General features: G+C 43.6%; 1 protein-coding gene across 1 annotated transcript in view; it reads left to right on the forward strand.

The window, feature by feature from the left end:
- The first annotated feature begins 214 nt into the window (after positions 1-214).
- The window catches only part of ENPP1 (ectonucleotide pyrophosphatase/phosphodiesterase 1), a 69223-nt gene continuing 54061 nt past the window's right edge, over positions 215-15376 (forward strand). The window contains exon 1 of the mRNA XM_067546751.1: positions 215-394. Coding sequence (XP_067402852.1) covers positions 215-394 — 180 coding nt within the window. The remainder of the gene's footprint in view (positions 395-15376) is intronic.

Below are 15376 nucleotides of genomic sequence, written 5' to 3' on the forward strand. Positions count from 1 at the left end.
GACCTGGGCACCGGAGCGGGAAACGCTTTTCTTGCCGCAGAGAAAACCCGCGCGGCCCTTCCTTGTCCCTACCCTCCTCCCGCGCGTCTGTTTGGATTGGAGCCGCCTGCTATCGTCCCCGGCGGGGGCCGGCGTGAGCGCGGCCAGGCGAGAGGCGGGGCCGCTCTGTCACCCTATTAATAGCGGCGGCCGGAGAGGCGGCCCAGCCCGGCCAATGGAGGGAGACGGCCGCGCCATGGGGAGCCTGCCTGGGGAGCGCAGCCTCGGCCGCGGAGGGGAGCAGCAGGCGGCGGCTGTGCCCATGATTTCGGCCATGGAGCTCGGCCAGGAGCCGGAGAAAGCAGCGCCTAGTGGCAAAAGCAAAGATCCCAACACCTATAAAGTGCTCTCCCTGGTAAGAGGCTAGGGCCGCGGCCCCTCCGAGATGCCAGCGGCTCCGTACAGGTGCCCCTAGGGCCGGGACCCCTGCAGAGGGGGCCGCGAATAGCCACCGGTAGGACATTGGTCTGCAGCTTTGCGGGGCTCCTCCCGGGTGGCTCTCCTGCTGCACCGGCCACGGGTCCTAAGGAGCAGGCGAGCCCGGGTCATTGGGCACGAATGTGCTCCAGGCAGGTGCTGACATTCTGCAGCGGGATTCAAGAGAGAGACTGCAGCCCAGCCACCGCTGCTCCGCTCCTCTCCTCTGGCTTTGACACAGCGCTGGTGGCTTTTCTTCTTGTGTTTCGCCTCCAGAGGAACTAGCACTTACTGGGTAACATGAGGAAAACGTTTTCACTAGGAGGGTGGTGAAGCACTGGACTGGGTCACCTGGGGAGGTGGTGGACGCTCCATCCTCCAAGGTCTTTACAGCCTGGCTTGACAAAGCCCTGGCTGCGATGGTTTAGTGGGGGGTTGCACTAGATGATCTCCCTCCCAACCCTAATCTTCTATGCGTCTATTAAATAAAATGGTCGTTTAATGTGCATTGCTGATGTAGCAAGTGTGATAAGTTAGCTATACCCAGGCAGATGTGCCCAGTGCCTCACTTTTTATTGCATTAATTTAACTCAGGATTTAAAAGCATCTATCTCTTGTGTAAAGGGCCTTGCGATGTGCCTCCACAAGGCATTTAAACCTCCTTTAAAATAACCAAACCCTTCTGTCACAAGTTGAGATTCCTGACACACAGTGTGGTCTTGTAGTTGGAGAACAGGAGGGTGATCCAGGAACTTGAATTCTAATCCTTATTTGTTGCCTGGCTTAAGGAGAGCCTTCACACCTCTCTAGGTCCATATAGGAAATTGACCCATTGTTGACAATGGTTGTCTGGGGGGGGGGTCATTCTGTTATGTAAATAGTTTAACTGTTAAGTGTGCAAGGCACAGAACAGTTTTCAGTACTACAGACTCTTCAAGAACACTCTGAGTGGTGGTGCTGAAAAGTTTCATCCTGCCTCGGTTAGTAGTTCAGAGACAGTTTCAGACACTTCTGTCTGAACTTATTTTGTCTTCTATTTTTATAGGTAATACTATATCTGAAAGAGATTAGAGGTGGAACATTGTTTCCCCTCCCCCATATAGTTTATTTTGTGCATTTAATAGCACTCATTTTCACTGCTTCATCTCCTTGAAATCCCTTAGTTGGTTTTTCCCTGTTGTGGTTGTGGGTGTTTGGCCCTGCAATGGGGGAGAGAAATATAGAGAGAAGGAAATGTGAAAAATTTGCAGTGGAACAGAAGGATAGGTGCAGTACCGGAAACTACTTTAAATTAATTTTTGAAATTATGTTGGTTAGAAGTATACGGTGTCCCCTGAAACCATTTTCAGCACTGTTTCAGGGAGACCCATTGGTGATAGTGGTTGTAAGTAATGGGTCAGTTTCCTAGTATAGCTGCACCTCCTGTGTTCTCACTTTTGCCATCTGTACGTGAAGATAACCCTCATACCTCACAGGGATGGTATGAGGCTAAAATGATTAATTTATATAAAGAGCTTTGCCATCCTTGGAAGGATGGTACTATAGAAATACAAAATATTGCTTTTGTTTGAGTGCATAAGCAGTAATTTTCATGAAAAAGCCAACGGCTTTGAGGTATCTTTTCAAATATGTATATGAATTTGCAACCTGTCTGATGATTAGTGCTAATCTACAAACACTGCTTACATTTTCAAATGAACTGTACACCACCTAACAACTATCTTTAAAAATCTTTAGCTGCTAGCTGTACACTGATCATACGCACACCTATCTGATGTGTGAACTGTGCATAATCACTTTTGAAGCCTTGTCAGAATTCATGGAATTATAAATTGATAAATTCACCCCAGGATCTATGGCAGTTTTTTCTGATGTATAACTTACTGGCAACCCAAAGCCCTCAGTGTGTGCGTGTGCATCATGTGTGTGAGATAGAGGAGGGAAGGTGGTCACAGCCATACTCTGGGGTTGGCTATCGAGGGTCAGCACAGCCCTCAAATTGCTTAGTGCGGGCTGGAAAGGGCTGATGGTGACAATTTGGCCCACTTTTCCAAGGCACCTGATTCAAAGCAGGGACTTGAACCTAACTCTCCCACATCCCATCGGCACATCCTAACTCCCAGCCTGTTGGGTATGTTGAGATGTATGGGCATCCTCTCAATCTGTCCTGTTCAATTATTCCACTTTGCATTAATAATTCAATGTTAACTGGTCCAGAGAGCGAGACCCTGACTCTGTACCCCCAGTGGTGATGGCATTCACCTGGGGCATGGGAGACCAAGATTAAGACCCTGCTCTGAATCAGATGCCTAACCTCTGTGATACTGGCTATTGTATTGTCTTTTTCCTAAAAACATTTAAAAAGGTTCCTGATTTGTCCTAATGCTGAATAGGAACCTTTTTGATACCTCAAAATATTTTCATGGGATGGGAAAACTTTCCCACCCAGCTCTATCCTTCATTGGCTTGCTGAACAAGGACGGACTTAACACATGTGCTTGGAGGTAATGCGTGCTTAAGTGCTCTGTTAAATCAAAGCCTTATTTGCCCAACCAGTGTTTTCCTTCAGACTTGTCAAAGCATTCATCCTTCACTGAGGATTACATCCATAGTCTGAAATGTTAAATGAAGCCATTTTTGAGTAATCCAAGCACAAATAACATTGTTAAATCTCTTTTAAAGTATGAATTGCTCTTCACAGTTGCTGCTGTTGCTGGCACTCAGATAACTCAAAATGGTCAAACAGAATTTACAAAACTTTCCGAAAACTTGGGGGTGATGTTGAACTGAGAAAAAGCATGAGTATTTGTAGCCTATAGGATCCTGTTAGAAAGTGATAAAGGCTGAAAAGTGGGTTTAGGAATAGAAAGTCCCTCCCTTGAACATGGCTATAATGGGGAGTAGGGATGTAAAAATTCAGTTAATGAGCAATTCCTTTAAATGTTCATGTTTAAATACTTATACTCTGAGAGTGCCTTCCACTATGATGTTCAGTGGTGGGCAGGCAGGACGCTAAGTAGAATCATGTGGGTTTTGTAAGCTTAAATAATGATACACATTGCATTCCAGCTTTATAATTTTTATTGTTTAAAAGGAAAATGGTTAAAAATGGTGAAAGCATTAATGTGTTGATGACTGGGGGAGTTAATGATTTATGTGTTAATGACTGAGTTGCTCAATCAATGAATGAGTAACTCAGTTAATGACTGAGCCCAGCGGCTCCTCCCCCCAGCACAGGATCTCTGAGCCACAGCAGCTGGGCGGCATGGGCTCTGGGGGATGGGCCAGCTCAGAGGCCCCTTGGCACATGGGGCTGCTAAGTGAGCCTCAAATGGGTGGCTTACGCTCACGCTCTTGGGGACGAGCCTCCCCTCTCGTTTAAACGTTTGATTAATTCAGTAAATGATGAGACTGCTGCTCACTGTTTAAACGTTTATCCTGTTACATCCCTAATGGAGAGATTGTGACTCTCTCCGGTTCTTTTAGGGAGAATGTGTCTAGTTGTAGATGTAAAGATATGTGCAATGTTTTCATACCTAGTGGTGCTTAGATTTTTATAAATACTAAACAATGCATTTGATCGAGGGCTGATGATCAGAGAACACTTGCCTTAAGGTTTTCGCTTCTTCTGAAAGCAACAGGGCTCACTTACATTCTCCTCTCTCTATCTACAGGTTACTCCCACAGATGTCAAGGGGAGTTGTGCATACATAGAGAATCATGTTGCTTGCCCCCATTCACAAGGATGCAAGGCCCAAACTACAGAAGAACAGCAATAGTTCCTTTGTGGAGGGGAACAGGCTATGGGGACTCTACATGTGGGGTTGGTCGTGGTTTCATAAGCCCTTATAAGTGGCAGAGCAGTACTTAGCAAAGGCTCTGCACACAGGAACGTACAGTAGCAGAGGGAGGTTTGTGGGTAGAACAAGAAGTGGTGTGGAGTTACGGCTCCTTACCCTGGGACTGGATTTGGTCCATTGAGTATAAATGTGGGAAGTTTTGTGCTTTGGAAATGTGTCATTTAGGAATGAGAAAATCTCACATGGTCCATCCTAATGAAACTGTGTCAGAAATGCTCTTTAACATAAACAGGGCCAGATCCTCAGCTGGAATTGATGTGTTTTATTAACTGCCATGGATGTATGTCAGTTTTCGCTAATTGACGATCTGGCCCTATAGTTAAAAAGTTGTTGACTAGTGGCCAGATCATTCTCTCCACTTCTGGACTCAGGACTCAGATCAGGAGGAGGGAAAAGAAAGGCAATTGCTCCTCTTCCCAAAAAGCTCTCAAGTGTGGTGTGCCACAGTGTGTTGTTCTGTCACTCTCCCTCCTGAGTCCTGTTCAACAGGTTTATGGGGCCATTAGTAGGGTTAATAAGTAGACATGGGGTTCATGTCTTCAGTATGCTGATGACACCCAACTGCATGTTTCAGTCTCCACCAACTCAGATGATGTGCCTCAATCAGTGTCTACCTGAGATCGGTGCATGGATGAGTGTGAGCTGGCTGAGGCTCAATCCAGACAAGACTTAAGTGGTAATGGTGGTTTGGGGGAAACTGATTGAAGAGATGGCAGAAAAAATAACAGCATCTCTGACTGAGAGAGCTCATCTACCATTAGTGAGCAGGGCTGGATACTTAGTGGTGATTCTAGACCCTCAGCCACTGATGAATGATCATACTGCAGCAGTAACTCAGGCAGCTTTTTACCACCTGTGTCTGGTTAGACAGCTGTGATCTTTCTTTTAGGATGCCGATCTTCAAGATTAAACCATTGCAATGTGTTCTACATGGGGCTACAGCTTAACCATTTGGAGATTTAAGCTAGTGCAGAGTGCAGTGACTTGCTTACTCAGAGCGTCTTTCTGGGAGCACATGACATCAGCTCTCCAAGATCTTCACTAACTGCCTTTTGGTTTCTGGGTTTAAGGGATTGGTTATGACCTATAAGCTCTCAGTGGCCTTAGACCTGCCAGTCTAAAAGGTTGTCTCTCTTCGCTTACCATACTTCCACAGCTGAATTCAGCAGAGATGATCAAGTTGGATGTCGCTCATTATAAAAGAAAGAGGGTAGGTGGCAGTATGCTTTGTATGGGGGATCTGGCAGTCAGGATCTTGCTCCCTCCCCACATGGTCTAAAGTAGCTCAAATTTCATGACCACCTGGGTATGTTGCAAAATACACCTGTTTGCTGGGGGTTTTGGAGACGGCTGAGGGTGTGCTTCCCAGAATGATGAAGGGTTGGAAAGGAAGTGTGTGTTTTTATTTATTTTTGGAAGGTGTATGGCTGGCCAAGTTCCTGTTTGATTACTTCAGTGCTGCTGGGGTTTTGCTTTAATACTAAATGTGTCAGGTTGCCTACACTCTTGTATAGGCTTTTTTTATTATTATTTAAATGAAATTAAATAAATATCACACAGAAGACACTCCATGGGGAAGGAAAGAAGTTGTGGATTGCTAATCTCTGCTGCATAGTTCTTCCACCAGAAAGCCATGGAAAAAACGTATGTAATCTAGTTTTAAGATTATGCTGTCAGGTTTATTTTCTTTCCCCTACTGCAATTGGGGGTGCAGTGGGAGTAACAACCAATCAAGGTATACATGGGAGGTTACTGGGACTGGGTGGGCCAGAATCAGTGCAGAAGCACAGGGACGCCAAAAAAGTCCATGACCTCCCTCCGAGCATGGGAGATTGATAGAACATTGGAGTGAGTTCTCTTCTAGTTCTGTGGGGGAAGCAACACTGATCTCACTTCACCAGGGAGGATGATCACATGGAGACCAAAGCCCAAACTGATGGATTTTCCACTCCTGCACTTAAAACTGACCCACACAATGTGTCTTGGTACTTTAATGATGTAGAAGTAAGAAAAAAACACAATTGTGAGGAGTCATGTTGGGTTTGAACCCACTGAAATCATTAGGAATACTACCATTGACTTCAGTGTGCTTTGAATTAGGTCCATGTTGCATAATTGTCAGCTCTGCAGCATTGGCTCTGACTAGAAGATTCAGCAAAAGCAATCCAGAGGCAGTGAGATAAATGGTTAGGGGACTGGGTTGGGACTCAGGAGATGTGAATTCTATTCTTGGCTCTGCCACTGACCTCCTGTGTGATCTTAGGCAAGTCACTTCCTCTCTGAGCATCTGTTTCCACTCCTGTCCTTTCTGTCTTGTCTTCATTGAGTGTAAGTTCTTTGGGGCAAGGACACTCTTACTATGTGTTTCGCACAATGGGGCCTTGCTTTCAGGTTGGGCTTCCAGGTGCTACTTCAATACAACACATAATAATAGTAATGTGATTGATTTCCACACAATTTCTAAAGGATGCCCCTGAAAAATATAAGTAGGCAAAACAAAGGTTCAGAGTAACTAATGCTGGGATGCCAAGTGGAATTTAAAATTGCTGTTTTAGACTACCCATTAAACCTCCACGGTATGCTGAATGTTGAAATACTATGTGCTCTTACTGGGAAATCTGTTTTAAAATATTGCTGGTCTTTCTGAAGTATTCTTTTATTTGGCAAGTGAGGCAAATAGTAATATGTGGGAACAAGGACATTATGTAGTTTTTTTTTGCTTTTGTTTTTGCAACATTACAATTTTCCTGCTTTAACAATAATTTCAAGTTTGAGTTTTAAAGATGTACGTTTTTATTGTAAAAAAAAAAAAAAAAAAAATAAAAAGTACTAGTTTCAAATTGAATGGGTCCTCTGATTTCTTTCTTTTTTTTTTTTTTTATTATATCCTCCAATATATCCACATACAACGTTATCCACTCTATTTCATTAAAACAGGGAAATCTTAGCTCTTAGGAGTTTTAAGAACAGTCACTTTTTTAATTTTGTTTTTCTGGTAATCTCATTTTCCAAAGGTGGTTTTGAATGTAACACAGGCTATAGAATTTGTTTTAGCTTCTCATTATATAAGCTTCTAGAAATTGTGTGTGTGTACGATTTCTATACCTTTGGAAGAAGAATATGTGTATTGGGTATTGGAGTTGGGTGCTGAGACACAAGAAGTTTTAAAAGGAGTAATCTTTCTCCTTCAGAGCAGGGGATATCTAGGAAAGTTAATTGTTCCTCTGAGTTATGACACTTTTTTGCCTCTTGTATTTATTTTTCAGTCTTTATTTGATCAGATGAAATTGCTATCCAGCTTATCTGATGGTAGAGTGCAAGTGCTGATGTGAAGTTGAAACATTATTAGCTGAGGCTTTGTTTCTATTAAAAAGTTGACTGGTTCATTGGATCGGTTATTAGTCTGGATTCAGTTCCTTGCTCTGCCACAGACCTCATGTATGACTGTGGGCAAGTTAATCATGTAGTCTCTCTGGTTATGTCTACACTGCAGTAAAAGACTAATGATGCAGAAATAACTGATCCAGGTCAGCTGACTCGGGCTCAGGGGGCTTGGGCTGTGGAGCTATAAAATTGCATTGTAGACATTCAGGTTTGGAATGGAGCCTGGGCTGTAATAACTTGAGAGATGAGCAGGTCTCAGACCCCAAGCTGTGACCCAAGCCTGAATGTCTACACTGCTATTTTTGGCCCTACTGCAGTTTGAACCCTGTGAGCCTGCGTCAGCTGACCTGGACTCTGAGACTTGGTGCCTTGGGTTTTTTGTTTGTGTAGACATATCCTCTGTCTCAGTTCCTCCTCTGTAAAATGGAGGCAATTGACATTTTCTACCTTGAAGGGCTGTTGAGGCTCTCAGATACAGAATAATGGGGTCGATATAAATACTTTGGTTTGCTAGATCTGCATTAGGAGTTGTAATTAGATACACTGCTGCAACTTTTCTAATATAGATGAGGCCTGAAAAAGATAAAAATGTAGTTCATGCAAGTCTTACTTCTGATTTATTGCTGAGTCAAATACTTCCTTGGAATAACCCTTCTGATGTCAATGGAAATACACAAGGGGTGAATTGTTCCAGTTTGTTTTACTGTGGAAGCTGGATATCTGCTGAGTTAGGTAAAAAATCGAGAATGACAATATGGTTGTAGGAGCACACTCAAAATTCTTCCAGTTTTTTTAAACCTCCTTACTGTTGATTTGCCAGTAGACCTCAATATATGCCCCAAATAAACAATATGGGTGAAATCCTGACCCCGTTGAGGTAAATGGGAGTTTTGGCATTAACATCAATGAGGCCAGGACTTCTCTTCATATCTTTACAGAGGCTTCCCTAGCTAGATATCACAAATGCAGATGTCAGCCCGGTTCCAAGTCAGGGTGTTTAACATTTTGAACATATAAAGCGCTATGTAAGCATCATTATTATGGTTATAAATAGGCTGGGTGAACCTTACAAAATAATATTTGTGAACATTAGTTCAAATAAAAAATGCAAAATTCAACTGCATTTCCAATCCCTTTTATTCACTCTCGGTGAACATTCAGATGAGCTGCCAGACAAAATGCCTCAAATACTAATGCAAATACATATTTTTATGCTGGAAATTCATGTAGCAATCTTAGAAACTGGTGGTATATTTGAGAGTCATCCATTTAGGAAGCAGAGGCAATAGTTTTAGATGACCAGTCACACAGCATGAAAAGCTAACTAACTCTGTGTATTGAATACGTGAAATAATAGTTGCAGTTAAAAGTTGTTGAACAAACCAGAGGTGAAAATGTGTTCTCAGTCATCATTTGTCTAGATGACAGTGATAAAACCTCTGATGTTTTGTCCATATTAAAGCTCCTATCATTGTTATGGTTAGTGGAGCTGCACTGGTGTTAGAAATGGTGGGAAACTTTAGGGAAAATTGGCTACTGTAGGAGAAGGCCTTTTGATAGAGCACTGTTTTACCATCTGAGTCATTGGTCTAACTGTATGAACTCTTTGAGGCAAAATAGGTGAGGTAATATCTTTTATTGGACCAACTTCTGTTGGTGGAAAGTACACAGCTCTTATTCAGATCTAGGAAAGGAAACGGAGCATCTGAGCTAAAAACAAGTTGACAGATTGTTCAGTGGATGGGGAAATACAGGTTGGGGGCAGTCACTTGAAATGAAGTGGGCAATTGGGGGGTATGTACAGAGGGTTTGTAGTTGGCAATTAAGGGTAGCAGGCAGTGTGGTGTGTTGTAATGAGTCATGAAACCTCTCTTTAAACTCTTTGAGTAAATCAGAGAAATAAGGAGAAGGGGAAATGTGAGGAAGAGATGTATACTATCAGTGAGACTCAGATTAGTTAGCAGGAGCCCTCTTCCAGCTCTACTGTGTAGTTATCTGTTGGTGAATGACCTAAAATTAGAGGTCATTTTTTCCTCTTACTCAGATCTTTTAAAGTGCAATAGTATTTAGTTGGACAAGGTGAGTGAGGTAATAATATCTTTTATTGGACCAATATCAATTGGTGAGAGAGACAAGCTTTTGAGTTCCACAGAGTTTTTTCAGGTCTTTAGGCGTACAAATTTCATGATGTAATCATAAAAAAAACAAACAAAAAAAAAAAACCCAAGAGAAAAGCACAACAGTAGCATTTTAGAATGCCTCATACATGAGATTATTTTTAGAACATTTTATTGACGTGCAATGTAATATATAGGCTCAATATCTCTTATTATATATGCAAATCACGGCAAGGTTCCTCCTTAGTTTGAACATGGTGGGCCAGATCTTAGGCCCTGCTCTGTCTGTTTTGCAGTGTTCTGGAAGTGCAAAGTGGCCAAAAAGCCCCCGAGGATTCTACTTTTGTAGGACAATCCTCAGTAGGTGTAGATCAGCTGTAGCGGTTCCTATGCCATGCTTCTGGCCTCTGGGCAGGGACAAAGGAAACTTTATGGTTTGCTGATCCCCTGCTACCTGAATGACCCCTGAGGATTATGGGCAGCTGGTTATATTCTAAATCGGAACAACCTCCAGACTTATGCTGGAGACTGGTTTAGGACAGGAAGGGCATAAAGGTATCTTAAAGCCACATTTCCCTTTTACTTCTGCATCTATTCATGCACAGAATGCAGCTTGGCTGGACTAAAGGTTTAGCTCAGCGTAGGATTGGTAGTTTCTTCTGAGTACATGCTGCTATGTATTATGTTTTTACCATACAAAGCTCTTTGTTCATTCTTTGGTTATGGTTCACTGTTACTGGGATTAAGACTAGCCTTTGAAAGTATAATTTTTTTTCCACACATAAAGATCACTTTTCAGCCCTGTTTTCATTGAAGTTTCAACAGAACATTCCTCATGATTAAACACCAGCACCACTTGCTTACTTTCCTTTTAAAATTATACAGGAAGTAAATTCTTTCCTTTTCTGACTTTCCTCTCCATTTGCTACCTCTGTATTTTGTATTGGCAAGAAGTGAATGGAAAAAAAGAACAGCTGTAAGGCTGCTGCAGGACAACACTATATACATGACAAATATTTTAAATCCGTTTTTTGCGTAGCTTGCGTAACTCCGGTCAACTGCTGCCAAATCTCCGAGGTAAACACTGAGGGCTTGTCTACACTTAAGAATTTAGAAAGTTTTGGTATGTCTGTCTCCCCCACAGGTAAATGTAAGAACTTTTCAGATGATCTGGCACTTCAACACTCCTTGGTAAATTCCCTAAAGGCTGTTTATAATGGCTGACAATGGCTTCAGCTGCTTTTTAAGGGGTTCTTGCCCCTCAAATGACCTTAGATAGATAGAAATAGCATATAATAATAGTCTTGGGAGTATTCCATTTAGATGCTAAGACTCAGTGGTGTACCTAGATAGGGGGCTAGCTGGGGGGAGGGGATGACAGGCTGTCCCTTCATGATGCGCAGGAGGCAGGGGGCGCAGGAGACTCTGAGGGGCACCCCTCAGCACCTCCCCCCTCTGCATTGTGAAGGCTGGCCTGTGGACCCCCCGCAGGCTGGGGGGTGAGGCTGCCCTATACGAGCTGGCGCTGGAATGGAGCAACAGGTAAGGGCGGTGGGGCACTGGGCTGGCACTTCACGGGGAGCACAGGAGGCTCTGAGGGGTACTGCTCAGTGCCTCATGCCATGTGTCATGAAGGGTTGGCCCAGCCCCCCTCCCTAGGTCCGAGCCAGTGCTGGGTTGTGGGGCTGTAGCGGGAGAAGCAGGTGCTGCGTAGCGGGTAAGTGCAGGGAAGGGGGTGGCAGAGTCAAGCATGCATTTGCAACCCCCCCCCCCCCAAACATCATGCCCCACCCCACAGGTACAGACTCCCCCTCCCCAGAGCAGCTGTGGGGCAGCGCCGGGACCCCGCTTGCCCTGAGTGGGGGGGAGAAGGTCATGAGGCCCAAGGGGGGTGTGCAAATGTAGGCTTGGTCCCCAGGTGCCGGCGACCCTCGGTACACCACTGTCTTGGTGAAGCAGAACTAACAACTAAAACATCTGTTGAAATAACCCTCTCTTTTCTGTTCAATGCAAACTTCAGCTTGCACCTGATGCTTTTGCATATTGCCTTAAGGGTAATCCAGCTACCTCAAAAGCATTGATTTAGGGTAACCAGCATCGCCCAATGCACAACTCCCACACCTCAGATTTGCAAGATCAAATCTGGTCTTGTGGTCAGACAGAATCAGTAGGTTGGCTTTAATACCTGACTTCTAACCTTACACTCTCTCCCACCCTCAGATGATATATTACAAGTAGGCATTTAATATGCACCAACAGTGTGAAGTCAGGGAATGTCTGAAGATGCATAAAAAAATCCTTAAAGACCTGAAATAAGTATAAAATATTAAACTTATATCTATCTAATAGATTAATCTGAAGACTGAGCTCTGACACAGTATGGGACTCAGCCCCACCTGCACACTTCTGTGGCTCGTATGCCTTTTCACCTAACTTCAGTTCAGTGAAGTTTTATTGGCCTGAGGGATGAGGCAGATTTTGCCAAAAGATACTTGATAGTTCTGTATTCTCTTCCTGTTCATGATATGAAACTTTGGACCCATCCATTCAACTTCCTTTTGGAAGTTACAGTGAAGACAGACAGACGTTGCTTTGTGTAAATAAGTAACTCCCCAGCTTCCTCTGTACAACAGGATCATTAAAGGCTGCCTCTCTTCTACAGCAGGTTGCAGAACAGGTGTTCCTTTGTTTACAAATATATTTTTCTACCAGTGCGCCTTCAAAAATATTATTTTTGACATAACTATCTGACCTTATTTCTTATTCATAATTTCTGTTGTGCTATGTTTGTGTAGGTAAATACGTTTTACTGACAAATAAAAGACATGGTACCTTCCCTAAAGATCTTACAATATTAAGTTTCACATGGTGTGTGTTGCATTGATAGCACAAAACAGTGAAAGCCTAGTGGATCTTCCCTTCTCAGGATTTCACAGATGATGTTGGGGAATTCTCTGCATAGTGTAGAGCTGCAATAGCACAAAGGGTGAGACCTTCAAGACTAGCCCGTCTATAGAGTTTGCATGATGTCTAGAGAAAGTAAACCATGGAGGATAAGGAGTAAATAAACTAGATCATGAAGCTGCTTTGTTAATTATGCAGACCTCTTGGTTGGCATATTTTTTTAAAAATTTGTTTAAAAAGGCTTCGGGTTGAACTTGGGAGGGGTTGTTTTGCTGGGGACAAAAACATTGAGAAAGAGGAAAGATTGTAAGGTAGAGACTGAGAGAAGGACCATTTGGTAGGCGCAGGAAGTAAGGAAGAGCAACCAAGGGAGTGTGGGAGTTGGAAGGGGAGGGAAGGAGATATTTGTTTCGAAAATATTATAATTAACTATGATTTTAGCAGGTTTCTTGGGATTGGAATCATGATGGGGAATAGCAGAGAGTTGTCAGTGCAATAGAAGGGGCAAAAGAGAAAAATGGAGAAAGACTGAGGTGGAGAGAGAAGGAAAGATATAAGGGTACAGCTAGGAGGGCAAAGGAGAGTGAGATTCCGAATAAACAAGGGAGCAAAGGAAGTGTGACGGGACAAGCAATGCTGAGAAACTTCTCTGTAGATCATCCAGTAGGACACTGGCTGGAGTCAGGACTTGCAGCGGAACCTGGGACTAGTTAGCTGAACTACAGCTAAACACCCTGATCAACCAGGCCCCTTGAGAGGCATCACCAGGTCTGCTTTTAAGCCCAGCAGCAGCACCAGGCTGGTGGTTGCTCAACATTTACTCCTGTAGTTGTGATCACTTCTGTGCCTGTCTTGTTCCTGGCCATGCTCCTGGCTGGCCCCAGTCCACTCTAGCCCTGCTTGTTTCCTGACTCTGGCTCTGACCATTAGGCCTGACCACCCGCAGCCTAGCCCATGATCGTGGTGCTGTGGTTCAGTATGGCTAGGCTCCTTGGAATTCCAGTGTGTCATATCTGCAATATTCATATTATCCCTATCTTAGTTTCAGTTCCTGCTTCATTGGAGTCAATGGTGAAGCTCCCATTGACTTCAGTTCTGCAGGATCAGGTCCTTAGTGAGGGACATATGTAAACCTGGTGCCTAACTGTGGTATCACTATGCCATCTGTCAATCTCAAAATAAGGATCTTTCCAAATGTCTTTAGGAATGTAGCTTTTGCAGCTAGCCAACCATCTGTTGTCAACACCCATAATGTTTACAGGCTAATGCTTTTCCTGCATCCTCCCACACGGAGGAAGCAGTGAGGGAACAGAGGAAGCAGTGAGGGGACAGAGATTCATCAGTACAGGACAATACTGTTTTGTTCCAAAACAAACACACACAAATGCTTTTCCAAAGAAAACAGTGTATTTTTCTTACTGCCTTGTTTTGTTTTTGAAAACTTTTCTCAAATATTGTGTATCATAGCATTTCTGCATATCGGTTTGGCATTTCAGCTGAGCAATATCTGGAAGTTACAGATCATGACAAGGTCAAGGGGCTCATCTACTGATATCAAGCTCTGTTTTTATTAACTGTATTTACCTTCTGCTTTTGGATATCATTCCTATGATGCTCATCCCTAACCAAGCCTTTTTCTTTTTCATTTTCTTTATATTTTTGGCATCGTACACATGAGAGGTGCTAATTTGACAGTTCTGAATGCTCTTTATCCAGAGACCAGGCATAGGAAGCAGTAGAGTCTCAACCCTGATCTGGAGGCAGCCTCTCCATGAATAGGCGAGCTGCTCAGTGGCTTTGCCTATCCGGTCCTTGGCCTCTTGGCTGAGATTGCCCTACCGATGGCAGTTTTGTGGGCTTGAGGGGATCTTTTCCTTCAGCCATGCAGTGGGGACTAAAACTTGGCCATAATATAAGTGCTACATTGAGCAGCATTTGTAAATGCTGTGGAAACGGGGGGGCTTGAATCAAAGCCCATTGAAGCCAATTGAAAGGCTCCTATTGGCTTCAGTAGGGGAATCAGATCCTTGATTCAGATCCACCTCAGTTACTAAACATTGGGTGGTAACAATTTGCTTTTGCTGTGTTGGAGTTGATTGGCAGTCTGTGGGTGAAATGTCCCATCCCCAAGTTACTGAGCCAACCAGGCCTCTTCAGCGAGCCTTACTTTTAAGCTACGAGAAGAAAATACAATAGCCTTAGGATTCTGTAACAGAAATTGCTATACAACATCACAGGTATGAAAAAGTGCTTTTATGATGGTGTAACCTAAAAAGATCCTGAGACTGAGGCCTGGTCTATACTTACGGGGAAATTCTGCCGCAGTCGACGGGAGTTACACAAGCTATTCTGCATAGCTTGTGTAACTTGTCGACTTCCTAAATCCTCTTCTGCACACCGTCTCCATTGCGCTACGCTGATGGAAATGTGTACCCATCGACGCAGCGCTATGCTTTTTGGGGAGCTGGTTTTATTGAATTGACTTCAGGATCAATTGAGCGGGTCTTCACTTTCTCCCAATCGATCCGGATAAATCCATCTGACGGCAGCGAATTTGCCACCGTCAGTGAAGACGTACTCTAATTAAAAAAGCCCAGTAAATGTATCCACCCATTACCTTGGATAGTCAAGTGTCCAGATCCTCAGTTGGTATAA

Source organism: Emydura macquarii, unplaced genomic scaffold (assembly GCF_026122565.2).
Source record: "Emydura macquarii macquarii isolate MOO-44397 ecotype Brisbane River unplaced genomic scaffold, CSIRO-AGI_Emac_v2 contig_1146, whole genome shotgun sequence".
Lineage (NCBI taxonomy): Eukaryota > Metazoa > Chordata > Testudines > Chelidae > Emydura > Emydura macquarii.